The sequence below is a fragment of the Neomonachus schauinslandi genome, chromosome 2 (assembly GCF_002201575.2).
Source record: "Neomonachus schauinslandi chromosome 2, ASM220157v2, whole genome shotgun sequence".
Taxonomy (NCBI): domain Eukaryota; kingdom Metazoa; phylum Chordata; class Mammalia; order Carnivora; family Phocidae; genus Neomonachus; species Neomonachus schauinslandi.
Window position 1 is genome coordinate 39,098,686 of NC_058404.1, and position 18,730 is coordinate 39,117,415.

Consider the following 18,730-nt stretch of genomic DNA (forward strand, 5'->3'; position numbering starts at 1 on the left):
CTTTCTAGAGCAGGTATGTTTTTAGCAGCGGAAAGTCATTCTGTTTGGGTTTCTGTTTCAAATGAAGTATTACTCATGGAAAACTGGAATGTTTTAGAATACTGCCTCAAGGGTCACCGTATAAGAAAAGTTTAAGTGTGTCTGTAACTGTATGAGACATTCCCAAGCCTAGGGAGTTAGGATTTCCCCTGCAACCGTAGGGCTAAGCTGAGTTGTCCACAAACAGAAAGTGAGTTTTGATGTCTGTGCCCAGTTAGTCCACAATGTGTTTAGTATTCATATTGTGAAGTTCACTTTTTAGTTTGAATTAGGATACTGAGGCCAGGATCAAATCTTCAATCTTTAATATCAGTCTTCAATATCAAAATCTATTTCTGGACTCTGGGTTGGGCCGGGTAACAGCTGTGTGTTAGATCCAGTGTTTGTGTTGAATAGAAGATTGCAATTATCTAGAGTTATCCAATGTATAGATAGATTACCTAAAATATGTTCTAAATCACTTGATCTACCTTTGGGGTTTGATTTATTTGTCATTTTTATGAAGACAGAAGCGTACTGTCTGTGGTAGGCAGAATAATGGCGCCTCCCAAGATGTCGGCATCCTAACTCCTGAACCTGTGAATATCTTTTAAAAAAAAGTGGAAGAGGGAGGCGGGAGAGTCAGTGTCAAAGTGATACAATGTGACAAGAGTCAACTGGTCCTTGCTGGCTTTGGGGATGGAGGGAGGGACCCTGAGCCAACGAATACAGGCAGCTTCAAGAAGCTGGAAAGGTCGGGCGCCTGGGTGGCTCAGTTGGTTAAGCGACTGCCTTCGGCTCAGGTCATGATCCTGGAGTCCCTGGATCGAGTCCCGCATCGGGCTCCCTGCTCGGCAGGGAGTCTGCTTCTCCCTCTGACCCTCCCCCCCTCTCATGTGCTCTCTCTCTCAAAAAAAAAAAAAAAAAGCTGGAAAGGTCAAGGAAATTTATTTTCCCCTAAAGCTTCCAGAAAAGAACATGGCCCTGCTAACATCTTGATTTTATTTTTTTTCATTTATTTATTTAAAAAAAATTTTTTTTTTAAAGAAAGATTTTATTTATTTATTTATTTGACAGAGAGAGAGAGAGAGCGAGAGAGGGAACACAAGCAGGGGGAGTGGGAGAGGGAGAAGCAGGCCTCCCGCGCATCAGGGAGCCCGATGTGGGGCTCCATCCCAGAACCCCGGGATCACGACATGAGCTGAAGGCAGACGCCCAACGACTGAGCCACCCAGGCGCCCCTAACATCTTGATTTTAGCCCAGTGAGATCTGTACCAGATTTCTGACTCGAGAACTGTAAGGAAATAAATTTGTGTTTTAAGCCACTAAGTTTGTGGCAATTTATTAGTAGCAGCAGTAAAAAAAAACCAAAAAAACTAACTGTTCTGTGTATGGAAGTTAAAATAGGTGCAGATCTTTAAATATCTTGATTTAAGCTCTGAGTCATTCTGAGGTAACAGACCGTGGGTTGCAGTATCTTGTTCTAAACTGTTACTTTTATCAGACTGTCCATTAAAACATTACGTGCTGAATGGACTCCCTTGGCACTGTTACCTCGTTTTACACTTGGCCCATCAGTTTTAGAACTGTGCATTCCAGTCTCAGTTTCCATGGAGATCCCACCTGACTGGAAACAAGCATCTCTAATGGCATGTCAGAGCTGCCATTGATGAAGTTACCATAGAACTGGGCTAAAATGTTTGAGTGTGAACACTCAGGGGAAGTGAAACCTGAAAGCAAATTTAAATCAGTTTGAGAACAGACAGGAATCGGGAAGTTCATGATGTAGAGGGTGTGACGTTTTGTGAGATCTAACAGTCTGTACATCAATTGAAGAAACAGTATTTTCACACGTTCCCTAACTCATGAAAAGTATTAGATGGATTTCTACTCGAGTTCACTTGTACAGCTGCACTGGTTGGTTCAATAGCAACAGGATTTATGATTTTTTTTTTTTAAAGATTTTATTTATTTATTTGACAGAGAAAGACACAGCGAGAGAGGGAACACAAACGGGGAGTGGGAGAGGGAGAAGCAGACTCCCTGCCGAGCAGGGAGCCCGATGCGGGACTCGATCCCGGGACTCCAGGATCATGACCTGAGCCGAAGGCAGTCGCTTAACCAACTGAGCCACCCAGGCGCCCCAGGATTTATGATTTTTGAAAGAGATCAGCCCTTCTTCAGAGAGTGCCTCTGGATCTGGGCCAAAGATCGGGGTTCTAATAGCAACGTGTGAATGATCTGGCAGGACCTGATTATCCGTGCCTGCTACCACGGGCTGCACCCTCAGGAGTGTATGTCCTTACAAAAATAGGCATGTGGCTACTGCATGGGTAGGCCTTGGAAACGTCATGTGAAGTGAAAGAAGCCATCACAGAAGACCACGTAGCATGGGATTCCATTTGTGAAATGTTCAGAACAGGTGAATCTGTAAGGATAGGTGATTGCCCTTGCTCAAGGGGCTGGGGGAAGGGTGCCTGCTAATGAATATGGGGTTTCCTTGGGGGATGATGAACATGTTTTAAAATTGATGTGTGGTTTTGGTTGTACTATGCTGACCATACCCCACACTGTTACACGGCACACTTTAAAATGGATGAATTGTGTGGTATGTGAATTATATTTCAGTAGAGCTGTTAAAAAAAAAAAAAAAGTAGGCACGTGAGGGAACTGCTTGACACACAGCTTGACCACAGCAATGTTGGGATCTGGTAGAAGCAACTTCTGAGAGTATCGTAGAGGTGTTGTCTCTTTTCTGGCACTGGCGCTGTAAGAGGCACAAGAGGCTTCTTTCTGAAGCTCATCTTTCTCGGAGGTCAGTTTTAGGGATTGGTCTAACAATCAGTGACTCAGTGGTTTTCTTAGACTACTTCCGCCCTTGTTTGGAGACTTCCATTTTTCCTTTTCTTACTGGGTGGGTCTGTGGTCTTGCAGGGATCACGGCCAGTTTGGTAGCTGCGTGCCCGCCATGCAGTTCCTGCTGCAAGACAGTGCGTGCGCATGGGGAGGTCCTGCCGCACTTCTCCAGGTGCCTGTTTCAAGATTTTATTTATTTATTTGAGAGAGAGAGAGGGAGAAAGATGTGTGAGCGGGGGGAAGGGCTGAGGGGGAAGGAGAGGGAGAGGGAGGAAAAGAATCTTGAGCAGACTCCCAGCTGAGATCATAACCTGAGATGCCAGCCAGAGTCTGACCTTCAACCGACTGAGTCACCCAGGTGTCTCTCGACGTGTCTTGTTCAAGTCCCATTCAGCACCATATGAATTGCTACACTTACAAGAATGGGGATTCTTTTCAGGGTGCGTTTCCTAAAATGACAAAACTAAGAAAATGGTCTGTCAGGGCCTCTAGAATATCCTTCTTCACTTGGGCGAGTAGTAGAATCTTGGTACCGTTCTGCCATCTTTTCTAGCTGGAGGATTTGCTGAAAGCCTCCTGGAGGTGTGGCTCTTCCCTAGTACGTAGGGCTGTTGGGGAGGTCATTCGTTGCTGCATGGACACAGAATATACAGGTTGCTGGTATAAGTCAGCTTGCTCACTGGTGGCGGGCCCAGCTTTCAGGCCCCTGCCACTAGAGGCATGGCCAGGGGCACCCACTGTCCCTCAGCCATCCTGGAGGTCCCATGGGCCTGAGGAGGCTCGGCAGCAGTGGCTCCCTGTGGTGGGCAGAGCACCCGAGGCCAGAGTTACTGTCCCTACTGCTTCCAGCACTGTAGCCGTAGGGCTCACTCCTCTTAGTCTGTCCCCTGGGGCTCCTTGGTGCTGCCTAGAGTACCAAGGAAAAGGGATGAGTTAATCCTCAGGACCCAGGCAGGCAGTTAATTATTCACAAACGTCTTATTGATTGCCTTCTCTTCCATTCACAAAATCTCTTGGCCAAGGGCATTGTGCTAGTTACTAGAGAAGAGGTTAAAGTGCGTGAAGATGGATAAGCCTGTAATCTAACCAAGAAAAGAAAATAAAGCTCTGACTCTACAGAAAATAAGTCTTTGGTAGGTGTGTGTGATGAAGTGGCCTGTTTGGAGAGCAGAGTAAGAGCCCCTTGAGGTGGGCTCCTGGAGTGCCTGCGCGCCTACGTGATTAAGAGCATAGACCAGAGAAGCCCGGGACTGGACAGGTGGTCTGATACAGCTGCAGCTTCAGATGCGCGGGCTGGGGGGGTGGGGAGAGGGGCTTCTTGGCAGAGTGGCTGGAAAGGCAGGGTGTTGCCAAGCTGCAGAGGATTTTAAATGCCAGGAGTACTTGTGTGACACGGGTCTGCTCTGCCCCCAGCAGTGTTATTGAACGCTGCTGAAAGCTGGACACTGCTAGGTGCTAAGCTTCAGGGGAGCTCTGAAAGGTGGGTGTAGGCGTTCTTATTTTACACATGAAGAAACTGAGTCAGACCAAGTGCTCTGCCCCAGGTCACAGAGCTAGGAAATGCTAAATTGAATCATCCTCTGTGTTCCAGCTGCTGTGCTAGGTTTGCCCTCTCTGTGGAGAGAGGAAACTCTTGCATGAAATATGAAGGCAGTGTGTCATTAACTGTTAGGTTGAGTCACATGCAAGTGCCATGGGCGTGGGTCAAAATGGTCAATACCAGCAATGTCCTATGGTTCTATCTAGCAGTTGGGGCTCAGAGAAGTGAGAAAGCTCTTCGGCAGGAATGGTGAGCAGAGGTTTCATGGAGGAGGTGGGAACTGAACAAGACCTTGGTGTAGACTCTGAGTGGCTCGAAGTGAGAAAGTCAGGCAAGAGGTGGAGGTGTGGCGGCCAGCCTCACAGGCTGGCAAGTGACTTGGGGACATCTATCAGAGGACACATATGTGGGCCTTAGGATCCCAGAGGTCTTGCAGTCCATGCTCCGGGCCCTAAGGAGACAATTCATATTTGACCCATGGCTTTCTCGGTGGGTTTGGTTGTGAGTTCTGCTCCTCTTGTCCTTGTGCGTGCTCTCTCTGTAGGAAACAGGTGAGCAGATTGCCATCAAGCAGTGCCGGCAGGAGCTCAGCCCCCGGAATCGAGAGCGGTGGTGCCTGGAGATCCAGATCATGAGAAGGTGAGGGCCCCACACACCAAGCCAAGACAGGTGGGGGGGACGAGGAGAATGCAGCAGCTGCGGGGCTGTGGGGCATTGCAATGAAATCTGGAGGGAGCCCTCTGAGCTTCGGGATCTGGACCAACAACCCCACCTGCTGCATCTGGAAAAGAGAGTCCTAAATCTCAGTCCCTCAGGATAACAGATGACTTCTAGAGGAGTGGCCCTTAGTGTCCAACTCTGGGCTTTTGGTCAGCTTTATTTCTTATATTAAATAATTTAAGATAGCCATCACAGTGACTTGTCCTTTGTCACAGCAGAGATCCTTTTTTTTCCCCTCCTATATTTCCGATTCCAAGATGGTATGTGCCTCTCCACTGCTGTAAACCGATCGAAGATACTTATTCCTCCAGTGTGGAGACAGGGACTGTGAGGCCCTGCCTGGGTGCTGTCCTCCCAGGTAGTGAGGGGTTTAAGTAAGCATTTAGGTAAACTAGCAACCTAGTTGTTTTGCAAGACCTCAAACAGGTGCTCCCTCCGTGAACCTCTTAAAACACACACACACATACACACACATACACACACACATCCCCCCCAATCCCTGCTTGAATGGCCTGAGATTGGAAGTCCCTCTACTTTTTCTGCTTTTACAAGCAGCTTCAAAGTACAGTGAGGACTTGATATGGGCACTCTAAAGAAAATTAAGTTGCACATGAGGCACTCACAGTCCTTGAGCTCATGGTGCTGAAAGTAGAGCTGGGTGGATGCTAACTGACCCGGCACCGAGGTAAGTAGCCTGTGCCTGACCTCTGTCCTCCTGTTTATGCCGGAGGGCCCTCGGCTTGTCTGGGCCTTCGTTGTAAAACGTAAAATGGACAGAGGGGGGATTGGGTTTGAGCCAGATCCTGGGTTTTTCCCTCATTGCTGTCTCCTTCCTAGGCTGAACCACCCCAATGTGGTGGCTGCCCGGGACGTCCCCGAGGGCATGCAGAACTTGGCTCCCAATGACTTGCCCCTGCTGGCCATGGAGTACTGCCAGGGAGGAGATCTCCGAAAGGTGAGGCTTCCAGGGTGGCGGGGCGCAGCCTGTCTGGGCAGGAAGCAGTGGGGACACCGTTCGCCCCTTTCCTCACTGGGAAGCTCGGGCAGCCGTGGTGACTTCAGTGGGCTTGCTTTTCCTTCTCAGATCCCCCTCTTCCATGCTCAGGGTGGGGCGACGTGCGTGATGTGAATCAAGAGACTGAATCAGAAGCTCTTACGGGAAAGCCAGGGAGGGGCTTGCTGTATGTATGTCCTGCACGGTGATTACTAAAATGACAAGAAAAAGTCACCAGGTTTTGAGGATGGGGAAAGACTGGACCAGTTCCAAAACAAACTTTCCTTCCCTGGGCATGTTAGGGCCACCGGCTGTCCTTCAGCGTCCAAGTCACCACTGTCCTTATTAGGAGGGCTTTTGTCCCCCAGATGTGGCAGCACTGCAGACAGGGTCACAGAGTGGAGCAGGAAGGGAGCTGGCTTAGTAATCAGGGAACTGGGCTGATGTTCCAGAGCCACCACTGACTCACCATCTGGGTTTTCGTCCCTCTAGTGCATTCACTTCTCCTTACTAGAGCGTGTACTTCAGGGTGGGTGACGTCAGCCCTTCCTTGTCTTGGGGACGGTCGTGTCTGGCCCCCTCCCCAGTGTTACGAAACAGGATCATACAACCTGCTTTTATACTTGGCCTTGTTTGATTTTCAGCATCCCTGTGATGCTGGTATAACACGATTCCCATGTGAAGGATGTAGATCATGGCCCAGGATGGTGAGGTGGATTCCAGGCCTCACACAGCTACAGTAGCAGAGCTTGGGTCACAGCCCATGGGAAGCCAACTGCAGGCCACCTCTCCATCTAGGACACTGAAGAATGCCACATGGTATGAGGCAAAATAAAAGTTGTCTCTGGACAACTAAGTTGTTTTTGTATTGAAAAAGAGGTTGCTCTGTTATTTATATCCAAGAACATCGAAGAGCCCGTTTCCTGAGCTGGGCATACAGACTTCACTCAATCAGTTTTGGCTTCTACATTTGCTCACGTGCTGGCCAAGCTCGTGCTCATCTCCCTGAACTCTTCCCTCTAGAAGAAGGGTCACGATATTTTGGGGGGGCGGGGAGGCAGGATACCCCAGCATTTCTCTGTTTGGCAGTTTCCTGGACCCAGCATCATGTGCTGTTTCCATTACTTTTTTTGGCCCCTTCCGTCTTCTTTTTGTAAAGGAAACTTTCCGCAAGGGTTGATCTGCCTGAGTGGCTTTCTCCTGCCATGGGAGATAGGCGGGTCAAGGGAGTGGTGCAGCAGGATGTGAACAATCATTGGCACGACCTACAAGCTGGGCACTGATAATGGATGAGAAATGGGGAACTTGATAGTGCTTCAGTTTTCCTCTTTATTTTCCTAACCTTTGACAATCATCTGATTACTAAATGCAGTTATTTAAAATGGGAGCTAGAGTCGTGTTGTTGCAGTTGAGTGAGTGGTTCTTAGAGGGCAGCGTGGGAGTTGGTGGGCGTGACCTGATTACGGAGGGCTCGGAAGCCCGGCAGGGAACTTGAGACTTGATCATGCTGGCCGCGGAGAGCCAGTCAGCCAGGGAAGAAGATGACGCAAACTGCAGCGTGATTGACCTTGCATGGGGCACAAGATGATCTGGGGGAGGCGGGCAGCCCTTGCACTGTAACGGGCCTTTGTCCGTGGGGTCCCCCCACGGGGGTGGGCAGCGCAGGGAGGGCGCCACTGCCCAGAGCACCTGAGACCTCTGTTCTCTCTGTGCTCCAAATGAGGTAGCCTGTCTTTCCCCCCTCTCAAGAGTTCAAAGCCTACTCCCCTGCGCACCGAGAGACCAGCTTGGCCAGCATGTGAGCAAATGTAGAAGCCAAAACTGATTGAGTGAAGTCTGTATGCCCAGCTCAGGAAACGGGCTCTTCGATGTTCTTGGATATAAATATTGGTTAATGACTATAACCCTCAGCTGGGAAGTTATTTTCTCCATTGTTTTCATTTGAGACCAGCCGCCAGCAGCATATTGAGCCAGGGCCAGGAGGGCAGAGAGGGCAAGTGTTTGAGCTCAGGCCTCAGCTAGACACGGCTTCATATTCCAGGACTGTGCTGGAATGGCTGTGTGAGCAGACCTCACGGAACCTCTCCAGTCTCAGGCTCCTCACCTGTGAGGTGCAAATTCCGACAGTATTTCCCTTGGTGGCAGTGGAGGGATGGATGAAATGAGACAACGTAGGTAGAGCTTCACTGAGCTAAACCGTGTAGAGGTTTGCCGGGTCCCAGGCTCGTTAAATATTCCCCACTACCATCATCACCCCACTGGCCACGTTGCGGAAGCGGTCAGAGCGTGGTGTGCAGCGAGTGCCTTCCACCCTGCCCTCTTTGGGACACAGGAGCAGTGGTCCCACTGTGGTGGAGCGTGGCCTCTGGCCTGCCTCCCTCAGAACTGCGGCTCAGGTGAGCCTGAAAAGCCCTCCTCTCAGAAGGACTCAGACACCTCACCTGTGAGTATGTGAGCTCTTCTGGGAGTTCTCACTATTGCTTCCTCCTTCCCTGCCCAGGCCACCTATTAGCCCACATCCCCAAAGCCCAGGGCTGCGGTGAGCACTCAGATGACTTCAGCTGGGACAATCACACTGTGGGCTTGTCGGTGGTCGGGGACCGCTCACTCTGATGCTTCTTCTCACCTTCTTGACAGTACCTGAACCAGTTTGAGAACTGCTGTGGCCTGCGGGAAGGAGCCATCCTCACCTTGCTGAGTGACATTGGTAAATCCCAGCCCTGGAAGTCAGGCTGTGCCCTCCGGGGAGAGTCTGTGGTGCGCCTGTGAGTCCTGGCGGAGCACAGAGGGGAGCTATTTTGGTCCTCCGTTCCCTCCAGAGGGTGGGGTTGAGGGGGCACAGACAGAATGCGGAGGTCAACAGGGGACTAGTCAGGCAGGTGCTGAACTCAAATAGATTTCTCTTCCTTCCGGACTAGGTCATGAAGTGAATTGTGGTGTATATAGAATAACAGATTTCCTTCCCATTAAAAAGCTCCACTCCCTACTTTCCTGGAATGGCCAGCAATGGAATGGGTTGTCATTTGAATGAATTTCATCCCTTGGCAACTAATTTTTCCACTTCTACATTGGCAGTTCTTTTGCCAATTATAGGCATAGGAAAAACTGCTCCCGCTTTATCCTTTGGTGCTCTTACTGTCCTCGGACTTGGATGAGGGTGTCTGCCACTGTCTCTGAGAAGGTCAGGGAAAAGAGTGACCTCAGATCACAGAGCTCAGATGCAGTCTTCTGGAACCTGCTGCCTGCTCTGGAGGGAACGTGGACGGGGGTCTCCGCAGGTTAGCACATGGCTCCAGCCTTCAGACGTGAGAGAGGGCCTGATCCAAGCCTCTTTTTTTTTTTTTTTTTTTTTTTTAAATCTCCGAGGTTGTTGGTACAAGTTGATAGTTTAAAGTTTAAAGTTATCCAGAGCTTATCACTGAGTGTTTGCCCCCAGACGTGGGCACTGATACAATTTTCATCCCTCTCCCTTGCGAGCTCTTTGAAGCTGCATGTTTTTTTCTTTTCGTTTGCTCAAACTTTTTTTTTTTTTAGAAAAATGTCAAGTGTATAGAAAAGTTGAAAGAGTAGTACAGTGAAACCCACATACCTTTCAACTGGGTTCACCAGTCATTACCATCTTGCCACATTTGTAAATTTGTGTTTTCTAACTTTTGTCCTGGAAGGATACGTGGGCCTCCAGTCTCTAAAACGCTTTGCCTCGTAGGTATGGGTCCACCTCTACCTTACCCTGCGCCACTTTTCATAGAGGGTGGGCAAGAAGGAAATGAAGGCAGGGAGAGCCCAGCAATGACATCCAAGTTAGGATCCAAACAATCTGACGCAGAAAATTCCATCTCCCTCTCTGTTTCCCATGTCTTTGTCCTTTGGATGGAGTTCACCGTGAGGACAAGTTGATGTTGCACTAGTTTTATCTCACTTGAATGGTGTCCACCACCGGCCAGGCTGATTCCTTCATGAGTTGGCCTGTGTGGGTCTGCTGGAAGGGCCCTCTTTGTTTGCCTGGAGGATCTAGTCCATAGGTTAAGAATCCCACCTGTTTTCCTGACACTTAGTTTGCCACATGGCTCGCCAAGCCAAATTTTGCTTAGACAATACTTGTCTTGTTACCCCAGTGACCAGATTACTCATTTATTCTATGTTGAGTTCCGTTAAAGGCAGGTTAGTAGGTTGGGAATATTCTTTTGCTCTTCATGGGAAACTTATTTTATTTCTCTCTGGTTAGAGCTTTAAGTCATTTTTTAAAATGTTATTCTCTCAGGTATTTTTCTTTCACTGATGAGATTGTGCATTTCAGCAAATAGTTATTAAGAAAGTCTTTATTGGCTGGAGTACACAGAACATTCTACTTCCTCATATAACTTTTACTTCCTCAAGTGATTCTGTAGTGATACTAATAGTGCCTCTGCTGGTCGTGTCTTCTTTGGACTGGGCACATTTTGTATCCAGTTACCATTGACTATTGTGACAGCCGTCATATTATGTATTGAAGTTGTAGGTGTGTGTTTAAGTCCCACGTAAGTCAGAATTATGAATGCTGATAAGCGCCCAAGTGCGTATGTAGTTCAGCTCTCCTACAGGTGGATGAACATTCAAATTCTTTAGGTCACTGATTCCCTCTCTTTCCTCTTCATGACCCTAAAGTGGAAATAATGAGGCTTTGATGTACTAATGCACTAGAATTAAATTCTTGAAGGCAGAGACTTGAGTCATTACTGTATCTCCAGCGTCTGCAGTAGTGGTATCTTATGTAGCAGCTTCTCTGTAAATATCTGTCAAGTGAATGACCTAAATCCCAAAGGAAATTAAAATAAGTAAGGACCTGCTTAAAAAAAAAAAAGTTCATAGATAATAAACAGTCCCAGGTCAAACGCCCATTCCTCCGCTCATTGGCATTGTGATTTTAGGCATGTTACCTAGTTTTTAAGAACATCTGTTTTATTGGCTATAGAATGGGACTATCACTTGCCTCATTAGAATTGTTACGAGGGTCAAATGAGGTGCTGTACCAACAGCTGCCAGCACAGTGTCTCCTGCCCCTAGCATCGTGTGCCGCTAGCACAGGTTTGTTCCATTCTCAGTTCCTTCCCCCTCTGGATTTGGATTAATAGCATCCCTTTTGAAAAACCTCAGTCACCCTGATTTGGGATCTGGTAAGCCAGGCTGCTGGTTCCCTTGTTGAAACTTCCCTTCCTGGAAATGGTTACCTTTCAGAGCTGTTCCTGTGGCAGTCACTTTTTGGAGGCAGTCACATCCCCTGGTATTGTGGTTGTGGAGGTTGTTGATAAGCTTGTATTTTACTTTCATTCCCATTTCTGATTTGTGTACAAGATTTATCACATTTATTTCTTTTGCAAGGATCTCCCCACTGAGAGTTCAAAAGCTTTTCTTGGAGCTCATCTAATATAACTCTTTTGTATTCTGAAACATTTCCTGAGCATATTTTGTTCCAGTTTGTTCCAAGTGCTGGCCTCATGTTTCCTTTGTTGGAGTTGCCACTGCTGTTCTCTGCTGAGTCGACTTCAGATAAGGGGCAGAGCCACACCCTTGACCACGGGGTCCAGAATTCATAATCTTCTCTTCTGGATTAAACCTGTTTTAACGTAAAACCTCTTCTGCGCCAGTAACCTTACAGAGATGCCTACTCAGAGCAGCATCAAGATAATAGAAAAGATTTTTCCAATGAACTTTATATTGGCCAAGAAGATACTACAGAGTACACATGAGAAAATGAGCAGTTGCCTGGTGAGCATGTGCCAGGACATGCTAGACATATTAGACAAATTCTTTTTTCTTTTTTTAAGATTTTATTTATTTATTTGAGAGAGCGTGCGAGTGAGCACAAGTGGGGGTGGGGGGGGGCGTTGGCGTGGGCAGAAGGAGAGGGAGAAGCAGACTTCCCGCCGAGCAGGGAGTCCGATGTGGCCTGAGGTGAAGGCAGGTGCTTAACTGACTGAGCCACCCAGGCATCCCTAGACAAATTCTCTTGTGCTGGTAAAAGATCAGGAGACAGGTACAGATGCAGCTGGAAATGATCTGGATTTCCATATAACCCTAAAATAGCTCAAGGAAGTTACATCTAAGTGGACTCTATTTAAACAGTCTTGCTCATTATCCTTTGGAAAATATTGGAGTGTGTTTCCTTTTGCCAGCAGAGGTTGAGGGACAGATGGACACATGCCCATGTCTCCACCATCTGATGGGGACCTGCCTATGCCTTGGCCAGCTGGGTGGTCCCAGTTGTGTGATCTCATGGCCTTATTGGGTCTTCAGTCTGAGTTGATCTTCCTTGGTTCTCCGGATCGCCAGTTCACTGTGGGGACTGACCATCTTGTCCTCTGAACCTTCAGGAACCCCACTCCTCATCTCATCTGTGCTGCATTCTCAGAGTCACCATCTCTGTTCCTGTTGGAGCTCCTCCTCTCAGGCAGCAGTACGTCTACATTAAAAAGCAGAGAGGGTTTCAAAGAGAATACAGGGCTTTAGGGAAAAGAACTTCATCTATGAATCAGAAAATTGGCCTCTCTATTTAGTGTTTCTCTCTAATTGTGGATTTATAATACAGGAGGATTACCTGATCTCAGAAATTCAGATCATTGGTATATAAAGTATGTTGGAAAGCATAAGTGAACTTTGTAATAATAGAAGACAACTGCCTTTCGGTCCTGGCTTCTCCATGTTCCCAGCTCTGTCACCTTGGGCAAGGACCTTTTGGTCTGTTTATTTTTTCATTTCTTCTCTATGGAAAACTGTGGTAACTTTCTGGGCCTACATGTCCTCAACTTTAAAATGAAGGGGTTGAGCTAGGTGGTCTCTAAGGTCCCTTCTAACTAAATATTTCATTTTTATTATTCAGGGGGCTGGTTTTCAGAATGGGCACTCCAAAATGTCTTTGACACCCTCTCCACTGTCCCAGCCTGACTGCGTGCCTGGTGTCTCTCACCTCTCCCCTAATGTGTCATCTTCCGCCAGAGTTTTGTCTAGATGCTTTCTGTTCATTCCTGCTCCATCCCCTTTGTCCTTGTCTGCACCTGGGCTGACTGCCCACTGCTTTCCAGTATTCTGTTTGCCAGGCTGTTCTCACAACATCTTTATCAACCATATTCTCTCCAAAGTCTGTGTATTCAACCCTGAGCTCTATCGTCAACTCTGTACCCATGTCTGTGTACTTCTCCCAAAGTCATTACCAAATGGAAGTCCTAGATTTCTTCCTTAAGCCAGATCCTTTCCCAGCATCCCTTTGTTGTGTCACCAGCCCATCTTCCCATCGGCAACCCAGACATGAATCTCGTCTCTTAGAACCTGCCCTCTTCCTGCTCCATACCCTCCCATTTAAAGGCTCCAGATCCTTTCAGCCCTCCTTTGTGTCACATATCCCGTTTTTCCTCTCTGTTCCCACTGCCTGCTCTGTGTCAGTGTCCGAGCAAATCACTGTCATGATCCCTCACCCGGCCTCCCTAGCCCCATCTTACTCACCCATCTTCCATGCTTTTGAAGAGGACACTTTTATCATAATCCTTCAAGGCCAGACCTCTTCACCTCACTTTCTCTCAATCCACTGTCGCCAACTTAGCATCTATATGGCTCTCAAAACCCCCTTAATCAACCTCCTGCTACCCTTCGCACATGGCCGCTCTCTTTAGAATGCTGCTCCTACACCTCCCCAGCAACCCTAAGCCTTCCTGTCTTCCAGGACACGGCTGTAGACCTGCCCTGACCTGTCACTCACAGTGATTCTCCTTCTCATGGCTTTCCTCCGCCCGCTGCCTCCTGCACTCGGTACTTGGTGTCTCTGCTATCGCTGTGGGATCTCTGCCCGTGCTTGACTGTGGAGACTGACTTCTGGCATGGGGGCTGCTGACCAGACTCTGCAGTAAGTGAAGAAAATGCCTTGCTTCAGTGGCACATTTCCCACAATACCTAGGAAATACAAGACACCTTATCAGTACTTGTTGAACGAACGAGAATGGTTGTGCACTTTTCCCTCAGCACTCAGTGTGACTGCCTTGTTAACTTTGCTGATTAATCATAGGGGCTATTTTAGCCAAGAAACCCTCAGCTGGATGAAGTCTTTCTCCATGTGTTCACACTGGGCCTTCTGATATGTTTTGTTTGGAAAGTCTAGTGACAGCAGAGTGACTGGCACATAGTAGTATGAAATGTGAAAAAACAAAATTCAGCTGAGTCGATTTTAAAGATCTTATTGGCTTTATTCAGTGATTCATGAATTGGGCAGTGTCCAATCTAGCAAATAGAAAGGAGTTCTGAAGAGCTGTAGAAAATGAAAGACTTTGATAGGCAGAAGGGGGCAGGACAAGGAAGTTACTAGTAAAGAGTGGATTGTTTCAGGTAAGGTCACCTTTTTTTGGAGATGGCAGGGGTCCCATCAGGCAGATTACCTCATTAGTGCAGACCAGGTAATTCCAGACTGACTAAGATTACATTCTTGGGAGAGGCTGAATCTATGGTTAGGTTAGGTATTAAGTCTCAGTTTGGTGACGTGGGCTTAGCACAAGTGACTCCATTTTGGGCCTTTTATCTCTCTCTCTTTTTTTTTTTTTTTAACAATTCCTCCCTTTTGATTAGACTTTCAGCTTAACTAAGAGATGTGATCAAAATTTAAGGCATTAGCGCCACTCCAAGCTACTGCTCTGAAGTTCTTATAGCTCTTGCTGAATCTCTGTGGTATTCACAGGTCACGACTTGAGGTTCTCATTTTTCAGTCAGTAACTCTCTTCATTCCTTTTTCGACATTCCAGTCTTACGGAGATCATTTGGTGGCTAGTGGCAGTGAACATGCATTTACAACTTTTTGAGGAAATACAGTGCACCAGGGAGATGACTGTGATTATTATATGCAGGGTGATTCCTGATGTCTAGAGTGCACTTCAAAGCCATGGTCTCAAGACCCAAGCCAATCAAAATTAAATAAAGAATGACTGTGTTGAGTCCCTTTGTTAGGCCAGGCGGCTTAGTTCAGTGATTTTATGTAGCTGAGTTCCAGCTTCCCCAGAAGTGTCAATGCAGGGGCAGCAAGCACTGTCGCCCATAGCACAGACACCTTGCTCAGCTGCCGGATTATCAAGAAGGACTGTCCTTTTATTGAGCGCAACTTTGGTCAGAGTCTAAGGATTTTTGTCGGGCACCTGTTGCCATAAGAGTTCAGGAGAGCTTCTTGATCATTTGTACCCCTAACTGGGAAAGCAAGGATCTGCAGAAGGGAGCTAATTTTGAATGCCTCCTGGTAATTCCCATTTGAGTCTATGGCACGGGACTGGCATGGAGGCCGGTGAAATTTAGGGGTCTGTGGTCCACACAGGCGGTTTTTATTCTCATTACCCTTGCCTTGTGTCCCTTTCTTTGTGTAGAGCCTGGATGCAAGGTTCCCTGGGTTTGGGATTGTTTTTTTTTTTTTTTTAAAGATTTTATTTATTTATTTGAGAGAGAGAGAATGAGAGACAGAGAGCATGAGAGGGAGGAGGGTCAGAGGGAGAAGCAGACTCCCTGCTGAGCAGGAAGCCCGATGCGGGACTCGATCCGGGGACTCCAGGATCATGACCTGAGCCGAAGGCAGTCGCCCAACCAACTGAGCCACCCAGGCGCCCTGGGTTTGGGATTGTTAACCAGGGACCAGGAAATGGGCCCCCTGGGGTTAGGGAGTCTGACACAATAGAGAGGGGGCAGAGTTTGTTCTAGAGAAACTGATACATTGGAAATCGGATGTTTGTGATAGGCAGAACTGCACAATCACCACCATTGTTGCCTACCCAACAGTTATTTGGCGGTTGGGTTACCCACCTTAGCAGTGGCTTGCAAGATACAGAGGACGGTGTTCTCTTCCCAGGCCAGTGCCAGAGTAAAGGGCAGAAAAGGAGGAAGAAAGGATTTCATATTTAAAGTATGAAGTCTTGATCTGGTGGCTTGGGTGGAAGTAGACTACTTTGGTGTTAGCTATTTCTCTTCCTAGTCAATTTGATTTTGAGGTCTTTAGCTGGTGTGTAGTCCCTGAAGTCTGAAGGAGCCCTTTTTAACTGGTAGACGTGGACCTAAGTCCGTGAAGTCTGGCTGCCATTTGTGTGGTGAGGAGGACCTAGTGTAGTCCCTTCAAAGGAGATTCAAGGGCAGTCTTTGTCCTTATTGATTCCAAATCAGAAGGGTGGGAGAAAATTAGAAACGTTAGTTTGGAGAATCATAGCTAGATATTTGAAGAAACTAGAAGAATTCAGGATCCAGTCCAGTTTACGGGTATATAACAAAACCTCAAAGAAAATTAACAGGACTAGAATCTAATATTTACAAAAGTGCAAACAATTTTTCTCTACAGTTACCCCTATTTTTTAATTAAAGATAATTGCAGTAAAACCGATTTGTTTGCATTCAACTTGGCCTGATTACTTAGATAAATGCAGCAAGAATTGTGATTAGTCATATAAGCTCCTTTTAAGACTACTTTGTGGAACTTTTCATAAAGAATCAGAATTCTTAAAAGCCTCTGAGGCCAGGAAACCACTCCAAGGACTTACCATCAGATTTTACCTGCAGTACCAATAATTTGGGTGAATTTCTCTCTCCTTGAGGTTCCCCTAAATATCCTGAGGTTTCTGGGCCTGCCAGGAAGTGACCTTTCTTACTCATCTGGTAAGGCTGCTAGGAACCTTTTATAAGCAAGGTACCAAGTAATTTTTCCAAACAGTTCCTTAAACTGTCCCGTCATATCTGAGTCTATAAACATCTTTCTTAAATGTGACATTTCAGTCAAGTCCTTGGTAATATAGCCGATGTTTTTAATTTTGTCCTGTTACAAGGAGAACGGAGTCTTACTGAACTTACACAGATACCTAACTATATTACCATGGTAAGAATACTCAAGAGATTCTGGATTCTGGAGGGATCGGGCAGGGAGAAAAAGGAAAGGTTTCGTTCATACTTTTGTTACAAAGTTATGCTTTATCAAATTGCTGTAAGTCATAGGTAGCTTAAAAAGTTTCCTTAAATCTGGAAAGGAAAAACAAAACATTGAGGAACCAGCAGTGTTTCAAACAAAAAGTCATAATCATCCTCCTCTGGTCATTCAGTCATTTAATTAACATCTGTTCTGCTTGAATCCAGTTCTTCCATTAGTTCTGGAAATTCTTACTGAGGACAGTTTTATGATCTTAAAGTGATCAGAAACCTGTACTCGCCAAAGTTCTTTCCAGAGTACAGACCTGTTCTCTTTGAAGATGGAGCACTTGCACAAAAACACTTTCTTAAGAGCATCAGAGTAGAACAGTAACTCTCTGCAAGTGACAAAGACTTAAAAATGCCCATTGTTAAAAATCTGATGAGAGTTCATTTGATAAGGACATTTAGTAATTTCTGTGATATACAACATTTTAGGATAATAACTGGAATTATCATTGGTAATATTCTAGAACATGTAGATTTCCAGGAATTTCATACAGTTTCTGGAACACTTCCAAATCCACACAAGTACAGAATAAAGAAAGCTTAGTATTACTCCCCACTTGACAATGCTTTCCATGTAATTTAACATAGCAAATAAGCCCAATTAGTTTTCCACACCCTGTTGTATGGAGAGAATAAATCTTTTGAGATGTTCCAGGAGCCCTCTGCAAAATATCAGGTAGTTCAAGGTCAGAAAGACTTCATTTAGACCAATAGTCCAAGAAAACTTTGTCCTTTTAACAGAGAAAAACTAAATTCTAATTTTGTACCAGCTTATTTTTGATCTTAAAAAACTCCTCTTTTATTCAAATAAATTCATTTTAATCTTAGCTAACTTGACCACACATAAAATTCCTTTCCCAGGATTTCCTTTTTTACAAACCTTCTACATCTTTTTTACATTCAGATTTTGTCCTGTGTTTTTCCTCTTTTCCATTCTGAAATAAGTAGCCTCACTTTAAGACAAAATGTCTTTTCCCTCAACAGAAATGCCTCTCTGTTCCTCATACCTTCTTTTACCAAAAACACACACCCTGCTTTCCTTGCGTACAGAGATATTTCTCTTATCATTTCCAGTAGCTTTGATTATGTATTATTTAGAATTTTTAACCCTTAGAAACTTTATAGTGAAAACTAAGACGTAAGCAGTTGTGAACTGCCTGTTACACCAACATTCATTACCATGCAAATGTATGAATATATTTAATAATTTTTAGAAGCATATGCTTTTGTTTAAACTACCCAGGGAAACTTCATGAGACATTAGACAAAGTCAGCCATCATCCTCTTATTTTTCCTGTTGACGATATAATATAGATATCATACGTTCATATCATATTATCATATAGATAATATCAGGTTATTTGACTTGTAAACCTACGTAGAATAAATGTTCTATGTCTGCATCATATTTAATGCTGACAACACTGAAGACATGTCTATTTTAATTGAACCAACAAACTTAAATTAACTTTAATACTGAATATTTTCCCAGAACATATGAACCAGAAAGGCATTTGGGTTAGTTTCTATTATATTTCTGAGAATTTTAGGAATACTTCATATAAATGCTTGTTTGTTTTTAAGCCAATTAAATAGAGGCCTTTTGCATATGAATTTTGGCAGTACCATTCAGAGGAAGAATATACCACAC

At 45.9% G+C, this 18,730-nt stretch overlaps 1 protein-coding gene across 1 annotated transcript in view; it reads left to right on the forward strand.

Annotated features, from left to right (window-relative positions):
* IKBKB (inhibitor of nuclear factor kappa B kinase subunit beta) overlaps positions 1–18,730 on the forward strand; it is a 61,689-nt gene that overhangs the window by 8,521 nt on the left and 34,438 nt on the right. Inside the window, exons 3-5 of the mRNA XM_021681596.1 lie at positions 4,960–5,054; positions 5,973–6,090; positions 8,767–8,836. Coding sequence (XP_021537271.1) covers positions 4,960–5,054; positions 5,973–6,090; positions 8,767–8,836 — 283 coding nt within the window. The remainder of the gene's footprint in view (positions 1–4,959; positions 5,055–5,972; positions 6,091–8,766; positions 8,837–18,730) is intronic.